Source organism: Mesoplodon bidens (assembly GCF_964165515.1).
Source record: "Mesoplodon bidens genome assembly, chromosome: 9".
NCBI classification, from domain to species: Eukaryota; Metazoa; Chordata; class Mammalia; order Artiodactyla; family Ziphiidae; genus Mesoplodon; species Mesoplodon bidens.
The window spans coordinates 89039236-89054237 of NC_138166.1; the positions used below are offsets into that span (position 1 = coordinate 89039236).

At 37.2% G+C, this 15002-nt stretch overlaps 1 protein-coding gene across 1 annotated transcript in view; it reads left to right on the top strand.

The window, feature by feature from the left end:
• Positions 1–4941: 4941 nt before the first annotated feature.
• The window catches only part of AGBL3 (AGBL carboxypeptidase 3), a gene marked incomplete at its 3' end in the record, with an annotated part of 115121 nt that continues 105060 nt past the window's right edge, over positions 4942–15002 (top strand). Inside the window, 2 exon segments of the mRNA XM_081243797.1 lie at positions 4942–5040; positions 6369–6429. Coding sequence (XP_081099923.1) covers positions 4981–5040; positions 6369–6429 — 121 coding nt within the window. The 5' untranslated portion in view covers positions 4942–4980.

Below are 15002 nucleotides of genomic sequence, written 5' to 3' on the forward strand. Positions count from 1 at the left end.
CACTTTCAACCTTTGTATATCTTTAGATACATGTCCATTTAGACTAGAGTCCATGGATAAATGCAATGGCTATTAGCTTTGCCTTCCTAATGAGAAAAGGGTTTGCCAAAATCAACATTACTATTTCAGTAAAACATTTATTTTCTACAAACTACCTTTGCCAAGTACTAACATAAGCAAATGCTGGAAGAAAAGTAAATGGAAACAGAAATTTGGATCCTTATCCAAATTAATTATGCGGTAGTAAATAAAGAATCAAAGATTCTAACCTCTGTTCCCCATAATTCCTCACGAGAGATCGCTGTTTCCTAGGAGCATGCCTTGAAGACAGCCCCTTGTCAGGGGGCAGGTTGGGGCCACCATGCTCCTCTTGAAGCACACGGACAAAGACCATTAACAGCTCTGGAGACCAACGATGCAGACTGCAATGTGGCCCAGTTAAGGAGATATCTGCCCTTTTCCCCCAGCCCTTACTCCTCCTAACACAACAAGGAACTAGCACTCAGAAGAAAGAGGGGATGAATGTAAACAGCAAAACACCAATTCCCTCCCACTTCCTCCGTCCCCAGAGCTAGGGACAGATCCAGGGGGTAACGAGGAGGAGGGCATTGAATCGAGTTTGAAATTGAAGTTTAACGTGTACTTAATACCAAATACCAGAACAAAATCTTAAATACCAAAATGAAAGGAAGTGGCTGAAAAGTTGTGGGATCTGGCCAACACGTCCTTAATGAGAAGGGGGATTTCACCATTGCACAGTTCAGGTGCACTTACTGGTGGCAGTGAGGTGGGGGTACCATTTCATGTTTTTAATCATGAAACTTCATCCTGAGCCTGGGAGCCACCTTCCTCTTTTGAGGTGATTTATCCTATCTGTTCATTGTTGAACAGGCTGGGGGCATTCTTACGACCTCATTTCCAAGTGTTCAGAAGAATAATACTTCACTAGAGTCCCCAAATTTAGACATAGTACATAAACTAACAGTGTAAGTATTCTACCAATGATAGAGGGATCAGGAAAGACTTCACTAAGGGGATGGCCTTTGAGCTAAGTCTTGGTTAGTTGACTAGCTGGGACAGATCTTAAGATCTGGAAACTGTTGGAGTGGTTTGGCCCTACACTGGAACATCCTAGACCCCGATAGTCTGAGGAAGAAGGCCTGATGGGTACTAGATGACCCCAGGGCTCCCAGGATCCAGTATGGCTTCCTCAGCCAAATTATGATGAGGCCTCTACAGCCACATAACCACTAACTTCTGTGATGTCATAAATAACTTTGACTTCCCTAGTCACCCCATATGCTCATGTAAGCCTCTGCTCAACAAATTCAAAATGATGTAATCACACAAAATAAATCACATTCCTAACACAATTTACATTTCGCCAAGTTGCTTACATGACCTTTTTCCTCCTGATTCCTACACCAATAATTGTGCCTTTTGGAGGACTGTTTTGGTTTTTCTTTTCCTCTTATCTTACTCTTACTATATTGCCTTTTATACTGCAGGCTTAGAGGTGATGAATGCATCAAAAAATTGGAGGAGGAAAGGTTGCTGCACAGGCAAAGCTGCCTTCCCAGGAAGCAGAAGCTGGCTCCATAAGGTGTATGTCCTATAACCTTCTCTGATAAGATCACAGAAAAGGAGAACAAAAACTCAGACCGACATCAAAGTCCTTGGTTGAAGTTTACTGCAGGTCTTCCTTCCACTTGCACTTAAAGGCAAATAATTTATTTCCACTGTATTCTACTGTCTAGAACAGGAGAGTAAGTTAAAAAAAAAAGTTAAAAAGGAACAGGTGCTTAAGAAAATCATTTTAAATTTATCTGGGGAAGAAAGAGGTCCTAATGAAATCTCTTTTCTTAAAATGTACTGACTCCAGCTAAGCTTCAACTAAACAGTACTGCCTAGTATACGTAACATGATTTTCTCTCAGAGCCTTTGTACTTGCTGTTTCCCCTGCCTGCCAAGGTCTTCCCCTAGGCATCCACGTGGCTCATCCCTTTACTTGCTTCAGGTCTCTGCTCAAAAGCCTGGTCAGAGAGACTTTCCTGGACACTCCATCAAGAGAGCCACCCCTACCAAGGCCCACCCACTAGAGCACTCCCTATGCTCTTTATTTTTCCCTTATTTCTCGCCACAGCAATTTTCATCACCTGAGTGCTTTTTTCAAGTATTGGTCTTTCTTCTCTCAGCAGTACATAACCTCCACAAGGAATGTCCATTTTATTAACTGGGAACAGTCCCTGGCAATTAGTAGGCATTGAATAAATATTTGTTGAATTAATGAAAGAATGAATAAATACAATTTTCAAAGGTTTTTTTGAATTCCTATTTTTATTATGCACTAAAATAAATTTTCTCTGTAGAATTACTTGAAATATGATCATGTAAATATTTGGACTAAAAATCTTGAGATTTAAGTCCCAGCTCTGCCATTAATTTCTTGTGTAACCTGGTTAGATCATTTCTTGCAGTTTCACCTTGTGTGTCTGACACTATGGCTTGCAATCATGACTCTAAAATCCAACAGAAAAATAGATTCCATATATAAAAATTCTCTATGCATGTCACCTTTAGTAACATATGTATTACATAAAACAAGGTACAATTTATAAAGGGTAATTAATTTTCAAGAAAGTGTGATCTAATACCTGCCATATTTCTTTTTCTGGAAGGTCCATTCTTCTAAATCACTGACCTCAAAGAACATGTTATTTTTCGGAAACTAACAAAATTTAAGAAGAGGCTATTAACCTCATGTTTAAGCTATTGCTTTGCCCTTTATTTTACTTTTCCATTATCTCCATTTCTACAGTATTACAAATCTCATGACACATAATGCCTCGTGCAGGCACCAGACATTTAAAGACTTTTTTTTTTTTTAGCTCTACTTGGAAAACTATTCCAGATAAATTATCCACTAAGCTACAGACCAGGGGGAAATCAAGACGGGATGTACAGGAATAATGGCTAAATCTGTTATAGAAAGATCATATTTAATTAGATGAAACAATACATGTAAAGTGATTTGCATAGTGTCCCCGAAGATGTGCTTGATACGTTAGCTAACGATTATTATACTTAAAGAATCTCTGAGCTGATAAGAATCTTGCAAGCTCACCCAAGAAAATCTATGACTCTTCCATCAAATATTTAAAGAGAAAAGTCTCTTTTTCCGAATCCAATAAAGATCATTAGTCACACAACTATGCAAAACGCAACTCGGTGTGGATACAACTAAAGATCAACAAAGCAAAAGTCTTAACCAGTCTGCTCTAGTGTCTGCTCGAAGAAGGGACAGACATGGCAAACAACCGATGTGCAGAACCGTAGGGACAAATAGCTGCCCTGCCTCCACCCCTAAAGCTTCCCGTCAGCCCCCTGCGCTCTACCTTCCCGCCCCTCGGGATGCCCTTTGACGCCCACTCCTCTACTCTAGTTCGCGACCTTCTCCGGGATCTCCCTTTCCTTCAGCCGAAATCCCGCGTAGCTGGCCAGTCTGAGGTCTCGCGAGGTTGAGCCCGTTGCCCTGGTAACGAGTGGTGAGCCTCGTGGGGAAGGGCGTGGCTGCGGTTGCTAAAAGGTAGCAGCAGCGTTCCAGTCGCTGGGCTGCAGGTATCACGGGCAGAACGGCTGCTCCCGGCGCACGGAAGGGACTACTGGCCTGACCGTGGGACTCGAGGCGAGGGTGAGGAGGCCGAGGCGGGACAGTGAAGTGCCGAGAGGGAAAGTCCCTGCGCGAAACGAGCGCGCCCAGAAAAGGCGCCCCTCCCTCCACTGCCGTGTCGCGGAGTGTGGGAGGAAGACTTCACCACCAGGAATTGTGGCTTCATCGTCCTTCCCGCCAAGAAGGGAAGTCATCGTTCCTGCCCCGAGACTGCCGCGGCGCTGCTGGGCGAGGCCGCGCCTGCTGTGGCGTCTCTCGCTTCTGACTTGGAAGGTACGCACGGAGCGCTTATTGGATCCATCTGTGTGTGTGCCTCTCCTGAAGCTCAGGTTTTACTCCGCAGCAGGTCAGCACGTTGGTGCGCCTCATACGCTCATGTAAGGAAACAGAATCAAGATTTATGCCAGTGCAGTTTTCCAAATTCGGAGTTGTGATCCCCAGACGGAAACTTCAGTCTCTTACTACTGAAGGTGTCACCCATAAGACAGACTTCTCTTTGGCATTCGTAAAGTTATTCGCTATGGAGCTTGGGCTTTATTGTTTGTGGTCCACGCTCGAAAACCCGCTTTTTGTAGAGAGGAGCATAAACTAGTAGATTCGAAATTAGTAAATTCCTTTGGTCTCTCAAAAATAGTAGACTCTTGACAAGGAATTTCTATTATTTCATTGTCTTAATTACCACTTAAGAGGTCATTGTCGATACAACCTTCTGATAACTATTGAAGTAAGTTAACTATTCTAGTAAGACTAATATGATCGAATATTAGAACAGAGACAGTCTACAGAATATTAACCAAAATATAGAGAAAAAAACCGACTGTCATTTGAACTTTTGGTCAAATGAAAATTAAGCCGAAAAAAATTAACTGTATTGCTACAACTCACTGCCTGAGTAAGTAACTGTAATTTTTCTATGATGCATGATCTTTTCAGTGCCTCAGAATCATTCTGAACTCGCTATCGCTGTGTGGCATTTAACTGTAAATCTAGGATATAAATGATTTGGTTATGTACCCTGGAAATTCCTTTTTCAATTAAATTATTTACGTGGTTTGTCTTATTGTGACTTGTCTCTATCTTATAAAAATGGAGAATTTCTTCAAATCTTTGAAATTAAAGGTTTAATTAGCTGTGTCTTAATTTCCTTTTTAGAGAAGCCTGTTGTCACTGTTAATTAAATAAAATTGAATATATTTGGGGGTACACATTTAATGTGTACTTAAAAAGAAAACTGTCAAGTAAGTTCCTTACAAATTGTTTTACAACTTACCTACATAATAAAAGAAATTTCGAGCCAAATATTGGAAGAGATGTCAGAAGATTCAGAAAAGGAAGACTATTCAGACAGAACAATCAGTGAAGATGAATCAGTATGTTTTTCTCAACTTAATCCTACTTAGAAATAAAACTTGTTATAAAATATAAATTCCCAGTAAAAATACTATAAATTCAGTTGGCTGTAAAAATCCGTTGGATATTTAAATCACTTTTCACTGAAGTTGGGAAATAAATTGATTGAAAGCAAAGCTATTAATGTGTGCAGTATGCCCTATCTAGAAAGAGAATCTATATTGATTTTGGGGTTTTTTTGAGAAAATATTTTGGCTGAGATTCTTCTGAGTTTTATTTAAATGTGTGTAATAAGTAATTATTAGGGTTTTATTTTATAATTCATGTCCACTTATTTTCTTATATGTACTAATTCTATGTTACATTATAATGTGTATCATAATGGTGAAACCTATTTCTAAACCTACTGTGTGTTACCATCATAGGTTTCATGTGGCACTGTTGTAACAAAGGAAAGTACACGAAGGAAGAAGGGGGGAGTGGAGAAACAAAATGCAGTAGTTACAAATATTTTATCTGGTCCCAGCACATATTTCTAAGCAATTTCCTTCACATTTTAGTAAAGTATAAATTATCTATGTAAGTTAAGGTCCCAAAATAAACTCCCCAAATGATGTATAACCCTTTAAGTCAATGGCTTTCCTTTTTCGCCCCCCCCCATAAATTTATTTATTTATTTATTTTTGGCTGCATTCCTTGCTGCGCGCGGGCTTTCTCTATTTGTGGCGAGCGCGGGCTACTCTTCCTTGCTGTGGCACGGGCTTCTCATTGCGGTGGCTTCTCTTTGCCGGGGAGCACAGGCTCTAGGTGCAAGGACTTAAGTAGTTGTGGCACTTGGGCTGAGTAGTTGTGGCTCGCGGGCTCTGGAGTGCAGGCTCAGTAGTTGTGGCGCACAGGCTTAGTTGCTCCGCGGGATGTGGGATCTTCCCGGACCAGGGGTCAAACCCATGTCCCCTACATTGGCAGGCGGATTCTTCACCACTGAGTCACCAGGGAAGTCCCGTCAATGGCTTTCTGTTTCTTTTTTCTTCTTTTTTTGGTTAATTTTAGTCCTAATTTAACCTATTTTGCCAGGTTTACCAAGAATCTTTAAACTGTTCCTTCTCTATAATCATTAATATGACCTTACCTTGTGGAAGAAGAGAAATGAAAGATGAAAACTTTGTTTCAGGGTATTTGAAGTGTTGGGTGTTTTGAGACCAATAGCCAATAATAACCTTGAATTTTTTCATTTATTAAAGATTAAAGACACACTCAATTCTAAGTACTAAGGTAGATGTAAAAAATTTCTGGATTGGGAAACCGCTGGTTTTTAAAAGATAAGTAATTTAAAACTCTCTTGTTTTAGGATGAGGATACCTTTATGAAGTTTGTGAATGAAGACATCCATCAGTGTGCACTTTTAACAGGTTTGAGATTATTCATATATTCCCCCTTCTCTTTCTGATAATACCTTAAGTGGATGAAAAATGAGAGAGCGCTAGAAAAAAAAGTCAGTGAATAATATAGGGAATTATTATTCAGTTATTGGTAAGGAGATATGTATTTACTTTTATAAGAATATTTTGGACTTCAAACTTTTTTTTACTTGAAGTACAGGTGATTTACACTGTTCTGTTAGTTTCGGGCATACAGAAAATTGACTCAGTTGTATATATATTTTTCAGATTATTTCCCATTATAGGTTATTTCAAGATAACATAATTCCCTGTTCTATTCAGTAAATCCTTGTTCTTATCTATTTTATATATAGTAGATTGTTAATCCCGTACTCCTAATTTATCCCTCCCCCTTCCTTTCCCCTCTGATAACCATTTGTTTCCTGTGTCTGTGAGTCTGTTTCTGTTTTGTATATAGATTCATTTGTATTATTTTTTAGATTCTATATATAAGTGATATAATATTTGTCTTCCTCTGTCTAACTTATTTCACTAAGTATAATACTCTCGAGGTCCATCTATGTTGTTGCAAATGGCAATATTTCATTCTTTTTTATGGCTGAGTAATATTCCATTATGTATATTTATATATATATATATATACACACACACACACACACACACACACACACACACCCCACATCTTCTTAAGCCAGTCATCTGTTGATGGGCACATGGGTTGCTTCCATGTCTTGGCTATTGTAAATACTGCTGCTATGAACATTGGGTTGTATGTATCTTTTAAAATTAGAATTTTAGTTATTTCTGGATATATTCCCAGGAATGGGATTGCTGGATCATATGGTAGCTCTACTTTTAGCTTTTTAAGGAACTTCCATATTGTTTTCCATAGTGGCTGCACCAATTTACATTCCCACCAACAGTGTAGGAGGGTTCCCTTCTCTCCACACCCTCTCCAGCTTTATTATTTGTAGACTTTTTGATGATAGTCATTCTGACCCGTTTGAGTGATACCTCATTGTGCTTTTGATTTACATTTCTCTAATAATTAGCGATGTTAAACATCTTTTCATGGACCTGTTGGTCATCTGTATGTCTTCTCTGGAAAAATATCTAAATAAGTCTTCTGCTCATTTTTGACTGGGTTGTTTTTTGTTTGTTTGTTGGTTTTTAAATTTTATTGGCATATAGTTGATTCACAATGTTGTTTTAGTTTCAGGTGTACAGCAAAGTGATTCAGTTATACATATACATATATTCATTCTTTTTCAGATTCTTTCCTCATATAGGTTATCACAGAATACTGAGTAGAGTTCCCTGTGCTATACAATAGGTCCTTGCTGGTTATCTATCTTATATATAGTGGTGTCTGTATGTAATCCCAAGCTCCTGATTTATTCCTCCCTGCCCAACGTTTCCCCTTTGGTAACCATAAGTTTGTTTTTGAAATCTCTTAAGTTGGTTTCTGTTTTATAAATTAGTTCATTTGTATCATTTTTTTAAATTAGATTCCACATATGAGTGATTTCATATGATATTTGTCTTTCTCTGTCTGACTTATTAGTATGATAAGCTCTGGGTTCATCCATGTTGCTGCAGATGGCATTATTTCACTATTTTTATGGCTGAGTAATATTCCATTGTATATATGTACCACATCTTCTATATCCATTCCTCTGTCAAGGGACAGTTAGGTTGCTTCCATGTCTTGGCTGTTGTAAATAGTGCTGAACATTGGGGTGCATGTAGCTTTTCAGTTATGGTTTTCTCTGGATATGTGCCCAGAAGTGGGATTGCTGGATCACTGTAGTTCTATTTTTAGTTTTCTAAGGAACCTCCATACTGTTCTCCATAGTGGCTGTACCAATTTACATTCCCACCAACAGTGCAAGAGGGTTCCCTTTTCTCCACACCCTCTCCAGCATTTGTTGTTTGTAGATTTTTTGATGATGGCCATTCTGACTGGTGTATGGTGATACCTCATTGTAGTTTTGATTTGCATTTCTCTGATAATTAGTGATGTTGAGCATCTTTTCATGTGCCTGTTGGCCATCTGTATGTCTCCTTTGGAGGCATGTCTCTTCAGATCTTCTGCCCATTTTTTGATTGGGTTGTTTGTTTTTGTTTTTTTGTTTTTGTTTGTATAATTTGAGATTAATCCCTTGCTGGTCACTTTGTTTGCAAATGTTTTCTCCCATTCTGTGGGTCTGTTCGTTTTGGTTATGGTTTCCTTTGCTGTGCAGAAACTTTTAAGTTTAATTAGATCCCATTTGTTTATTTTTGCTTTATTTTCATTACTCTAAGAGGTAGATCAAAAAACATAATTGTTGCAATTTATGTCAAAGAGTGTTCTCCCTATGTTTTCCTCTAGGAAGTTTTTAGCATCTGGCCTTACATTTAGGTCTTTGATCCATTTTGACTTTATGTGTGTATATGGTGTTAGAGAATGTTCTAATTTCATTCTTTTGCATGTAGCTGTCCAGTTTTCCCAGCACCACTTATTGAAGAGACTGTCTTTTCTCCATTGTATATTCTTGCCTCCTTTGTCATAGATTAATTGACCATAGGTGTGTGGGTTTATTTCTGGGCTTTCTATCCTGTTCCATTGATCTATGTGTTTATTTTTGTGCCAGTAACACACTGTTTTGTAGTATAGTCTGAAGTCAGGGAGCCTGATTCTTCCAGCTCTGTTTTTCTTTCTCAGGATTGATTTGGCTATTCAGGGTCTTTTGTGTTTCCATACAAATTTTACATTTTTTGTTCTAGTTCTGTGAAAAATGCCATTGGTAATTTGATAAGGATTGCACTGAATCTGTAGATTGCCTTGGGTAGTATAGTCATTTTGACAGTATTGATTCTTCCGATCCAAGAACATAGTATATCTTTACATCTGTTTGTATCATCTTCGATTTCTTGCATCAGTGTCTTATAGTTTTCAGAGTACAAGTCTTTTGTCTCCTTAGTAGGTTATATTTTTTGATGCAATGGTGAATGGGATTGTTTCCTTAATTTCTCTTTCTGATCTTCTGTTGTTAGTGTATAGGAATGCAAGAGATTTCTGTGTATTAATTTTGTATCCTGCAACTTTACCTAATTCATTGATGAGCTCTAGTACTTTTCTGGTAGCATCTGTAGGATTTTCTGTATATAATATCATGTCATCTGCAAACAGTGGTAATTTTACTTCTTTTCCCATTTGGATTCCTTTTATTTCTTTCTCTTCTCTTATTGCTGTAACTAGGACTTCCAAAACTATGTTGAATGAAAGTGGTGACAGTGGACATCTTTGTCTTGTTCCTGATATTAGAAGGAATGCTTTTAGGTTTTCACCATTGAAAATGATGTTAGCTTTGGGTTTGTCATATATGGCCTTTATTATGTTGAGGTAAGTTCCCTCTATGCCCACTTCTGGAGAGTTTTTATCATAAATGGGTGTTGAATTTTGTCAAATGCTTTTTCTGCACCTACTGAGATGATTATATGGTTTTTATTCTTCAGTTTGTTAATGTGGTGTATCACACTGATTGATTTGCAGTTGTTGAAGAATCCTTGCATCCCTGGGATAAATCATGGTGTATGATCCTTTCAATGTAGAATATGCTTGGGGGTGTTCCTTCCTCTGCAATTTTTTGTAAGAGTTTGAGGAGGATGGGTGTTAGCTCTTCTCTAAATGTTTGATAGAATTCGCCTCTGAAGCTGTCTGGTCCTGGACTTTTGTTTGTTGGAAGGTTTTCAATCACTGTTTCAATTTCAGTACTTCTGATTGGTCTGTTCATATTTTCTGTTTCTTCCTGGTTCAGTCTTGGAAGGTTGTACCTTTCTAAGAATTTGTCCGTTTCTTCTAGGTTGTCCATTTTATTGGCATATAGTTGTTTGTAGTAGTCTCTTATGTTCCTTTGTATTTCTGTGGTGTCTGTTGTAACTTCTCCTTTTTCATTTCTAATTTTATTGATTTGAACCCTCCCTTTTTTTCTTGATGAGTCTGGCTAAAGATTTATCAATTTTGTTTATCTTTTCAAAGATCCAGCTTTCACTTTTATTGATCTTTTCTATTGTTTTCTTTGTCTCTATTTCATTATTTCTCCTCTGATCTTTATGATTTCTTTCCTTCTACTAACATTTTGTTTGTTCTTCTTTCTCTAGTTGCTTTAGGTGTAAGATTTAGGTTGTTTGAGATTTTTATTGTTTTCTGAGGTAAGATTTTATTGCTATAAATTTCCCTCTTAGAACTGCTTTTGCTGGGTCCCATAGGTTTTGGATCATCGTGTTTTCATTGTCATTTGTCTCTAGGTATTTTTTGATTTCCTTTTTGATTTCTTCTGTGATCCATTGGTCATTTAGTAACATATTGTTTAGCCATGTGTTTGTGTTTCTTACAGTTTTTTTCCTGTAACTGATTTCTAATCTCATAACGTTGTGGTTGGAAAGGATGCTTGATATGATTTCAATTTTCTTAAATTTACTGAGGCTTGATTTGTGGCCCAACATGTGATCTATCCTGGAGAATGTTCCAGGTTCACTTAAGAAGGAAGTCTATTCTGCTGCTTTTGGATGGAATGTTCTATAAATATCAATTAAGTCCATATGGTGAATGTGTCATTTAAGGCCTGTGTTTCCTTACTGATTTTCTGTCTAGATGATCCGTGCATTTCTGTGCCTATTTAAATGATCATGTGGTTTTTGGCTTTCCTCTTGGTAATGTGGTGTATCACATTGATTGATTTCCATATGATGAACTATCCTTGCAAACCTGGAATGAATCCAACTTGACCATAGTGTATGATCCTTTTTATGTATTTGGCTTACTAATATTTTGTTAAGGATTTTTTGCATCTATATTCATCAAAGATATTGGCCTGTAATTTTCTTTTTTTGTAGTCCCTTTTTGGTTTTGTTATCAGGGCGATGGTAGCTTAATAGAATAAGTTTGGAAATGTTCCCTCATCTTCAGTTTTTTTGGAATAGTTTGAGAAGGACCAGTGTAAGTTCTTCTTTGTATGTTCTGTAGAATTCCCCAGTGAAGCCATTTGGTCCTGGACTTTTGTTTTCAGGAAGGTATTTTTATTGCTGATTCTATTTCACTTGTAGTGATTGGTCTGCTCAAGTTATCTGTTTCTTCTTGACTCAGTTTTGGCAGGCTGTGTGTTTCTAGAAACTATTTGTTGGCATATAATTCCTCATAGTATTCTCTTACAGTTTTTTGTATTTCTGCGATATTGGTTGTTATTTCTCCTCTTTCATTTCCTATTTTGTTTATTTGGGTCCTCTCTCTTTTCTTCTTGGCAGGCCTGGCTAGAGGTGTGTTGATTTTGTTTATCTTTTCAAAAAAAACAGCTCTTGGGTTTTTTATCCTTTCTGTTGTTTTTTGGATCTCTATTTTATTTATTTCCTCTTTTAACTTTATTATTTCCTTCCTTTTGCTGACATTGGTTTTTTCCTTGTTCTTTTTTTTTAAATTCTTTTAGGTGGTAGGTTAGGTTGTTTTTTTGAGTTTTTTTTTTCCTTCTTGAGGAAAGCCTATATCACTATGATCTTCTGTCTTAGAACTGCTTTTGCTGTATCCCATAGATTTTTGTAAGTTTGTGTTTTCATTTTCCTTTGTACTCAGGTATTTTCCAATTTCTTCTTTGATTTCATCACTTACCCATTGTTTTTTTCAGTAGCATGTTGCTTAGTCTCCATGTGTTCATTCTTCTCCCATTTTTCTTTCTGTGGTTGATTTCTAGTATCATACCATTGTGGTCAGAAAAGATACTTGAGATAATTTCTATCCTTTTAAATTTGTTGAGGCTTGTTTTGTAACCTAATATGTGGTCTATCCTAGAGAACGTTCCATGTGCGCTTGAAAAGAATGCGTATTCAGGGGCGGGGGGCTTGATGTAGTGTCCTGTAGGTATCAAGTCCAACTGGTTGTGTCATTTGGGATCTCTGTTGCCTTACTGATTTTCTGTCTGGAAGATCTGTTCATTGATGTCAGTGGGGTGTTAAAGTTTCCTACTATTATTGTATTCCTGTCAATTTCTCTCTTTATGTCTGTTAGTATTTGCTTTATATATTTAGGTGTTCCTATATTGGGGGCATATATGTAAATGAGTATAATATCCTCTTCTTGTATTGCTCCCTTTATCATTATATACTGTCCTTCTTTGTCTTTCTTTATGGCCTTTGTTCAAAGTCTATTTTGTCTGATATGAGTATTGCTATTCCTACTTTCTTATTGTTTCCATTTGCATGGAATAGCCTTTTCCATCGCCTCACTTTCAATCTGTGTGTGTCTTTTGCCCTAGAGTGAGTCTCCTGTAGGCAGCACACTGTTGGTGTTTGTTTTTTAATCCAGTCTGTCACTCTTTCTTTTGATTTGAGGATTTAGTCCATTGACATTTAAAGTAATTATTGATAGGTATGTACTTATTGCCATTTTATTTATTTTTCTTCTATTTTATTATTTATTTATTTATTTTAACATCTTTATTGGAGTATAATTGCTTTACAATAGTGTGTTAGTTTCTGCTTTATAACAAAATGAATCAGCTATACATATACATATATCCCCATATCTCCTCCCTCTTGCGTCTCCCTCCCACCCTCCATATCCCATCCCCCTAGGTGGTCACAAAGCACCAAGCTGATCTCCCTGTGCTATGTGGCTGCTTCCCACTAAGCTATCTGTTTTACATTTGGTAGTGTATATATGTCCACGCCACTCTCTCACTTCATCCCAGCTTACCCTTCCCACTCCCCATGTCCTCAAGCCCATTCTCTACTGTCTGCGTCTTTATTCCTGCCCTGCACCTAGGTTCTTCAGAACCCTTTTTTTTTTTTAGATTCCATATATAAGTGTTAGTATACAGTATTTGTTTTTCTCTTTCAGACTTACTTCACTCTGTATGACAGATTCTAGGTTCATCCACCTCACTGCAAATAACTCAATTTCATTTCTTTTTATGGCTGAGTAATATTCCATTGTATATATGTGCCATATCTTCTTTATCCATTCATCTGTCGATGGACACTTAGGTTGCTTCCATGTCCTGGCTGTTGTAAATAGAGCTGCACTTAATTTCCATTTTAAACCTTGTTTTCTAGTTGTTTTTGTAGTTCTTTCTTGTTCATTTCTTCTTTTTGTTTTCCCTTTTGTGGTTTAATGGTTTTCTTTTGTATTATGCTTGAGTTCCTTTCTTTTTGGTTTCTGTGAATCTATTGTATCTTTTTGATGTGTGGTTACCCTGGTTTTCAAGTATGTTAACCCATAACTATATCTACTTGCTTTAAACTGATAGTCATACAAGTTTAAACACATTCTAAAAGATCTTCATTTTTATACTCCCCTCCCCTACATTTTGTGATTTTGATGTCCTATTTTACATCCTCATGCTTATCCTTTTACCATTAATAGTAGTTATAGTCACTTTTACAATTCTTTGAATTTTTTAAAATTTATGTACTGACTTATTAAAGTAATCTTCAATCCTTTTATATATTTGCCTTTCCTATAGATACTTGCTTCTTTTCTATTTAGAGAAGACCTTTCAATATTTCTTTTAGGTTAGGTTTAATATTGCTGTATTCTTTCAGTTTTTGCTTGTCTGAGAAATTCTTTCTCTCTCCTCCTATTCTAAATGATAATCTTGCTGGGTAGAGTATCCCAGGTTGCAGGGTTTTCCCTTTCAGGACTTTGAATATATCATGCCACTCCCTTCTGATCTGCACAGTTTCTGCAGAGAAATCAGCTGATAACCTTACGGGAGTTCCCTTGTAACTGACTCTGTTTTTCTCTTCCAGCCTTTAGAATACTCTCTTTATCTTTAACTTTTGCCATTTTAATTCTGATAATGTCTTGGTGTGGGTCTGTTTGTGTTCATCTTGTTTGGGACCCTCTGTACTTCCTGTACCTGGATATCGGTTTCCTTCTTTAGATTTTAGGAAGTGTTCAGCCATAATTTCTTCAAGTACCTTTTCAATCCCCTTTTCTCTCTCTTCTCCTTCTGGAACCCCTATTATGCATAGGTTTGCACTCTTTATATTATCCTGTAAACCTCATGTGTTGCTTTCATTTTGTTGTCTTTCTGTCTGCTATTCTGATTGGGTGATTTCCATTATTCTATCTTCCAGATCACTTATTTATTCTTCTGCAGCACTTAGTCTGCTATTCATTGCTTCTGGGTTGGTTTTTTACTTGGCAATTGAATTAGCTAATTTTGACTTTCATTTTTATAGTCTAGTTTCTTGTTACAGTGATCTGCATTTCTATTGATAATCTTTCTTAATTCCTTTAGCATTTTTATTACTTCTTTTTTGAAGTTGGGGCTTAGAAGAGCAGTGAGGTCTGTTTCATTAGTTGTTCTTTCAGGGGAGTTCTCTTGTTTTTTTAATTGGGAGTAGTAGTAGTTCCTCTGCTTTTTCATTTTACTTAACTTTCTCCGTCTCTATGAATTTAGGAGAAACAGTTATTATCTACTGTGGTCCTAAGGGGTGTTTTTATGTGGGAGCATCCCTGTGTAGACTGTGTGAGTTCAGTATTTTTGGTGCGAGGGCTGGTTGTGGTATGGATACCAGCCACGTCTTTCTTCAGAGTTTGCTGG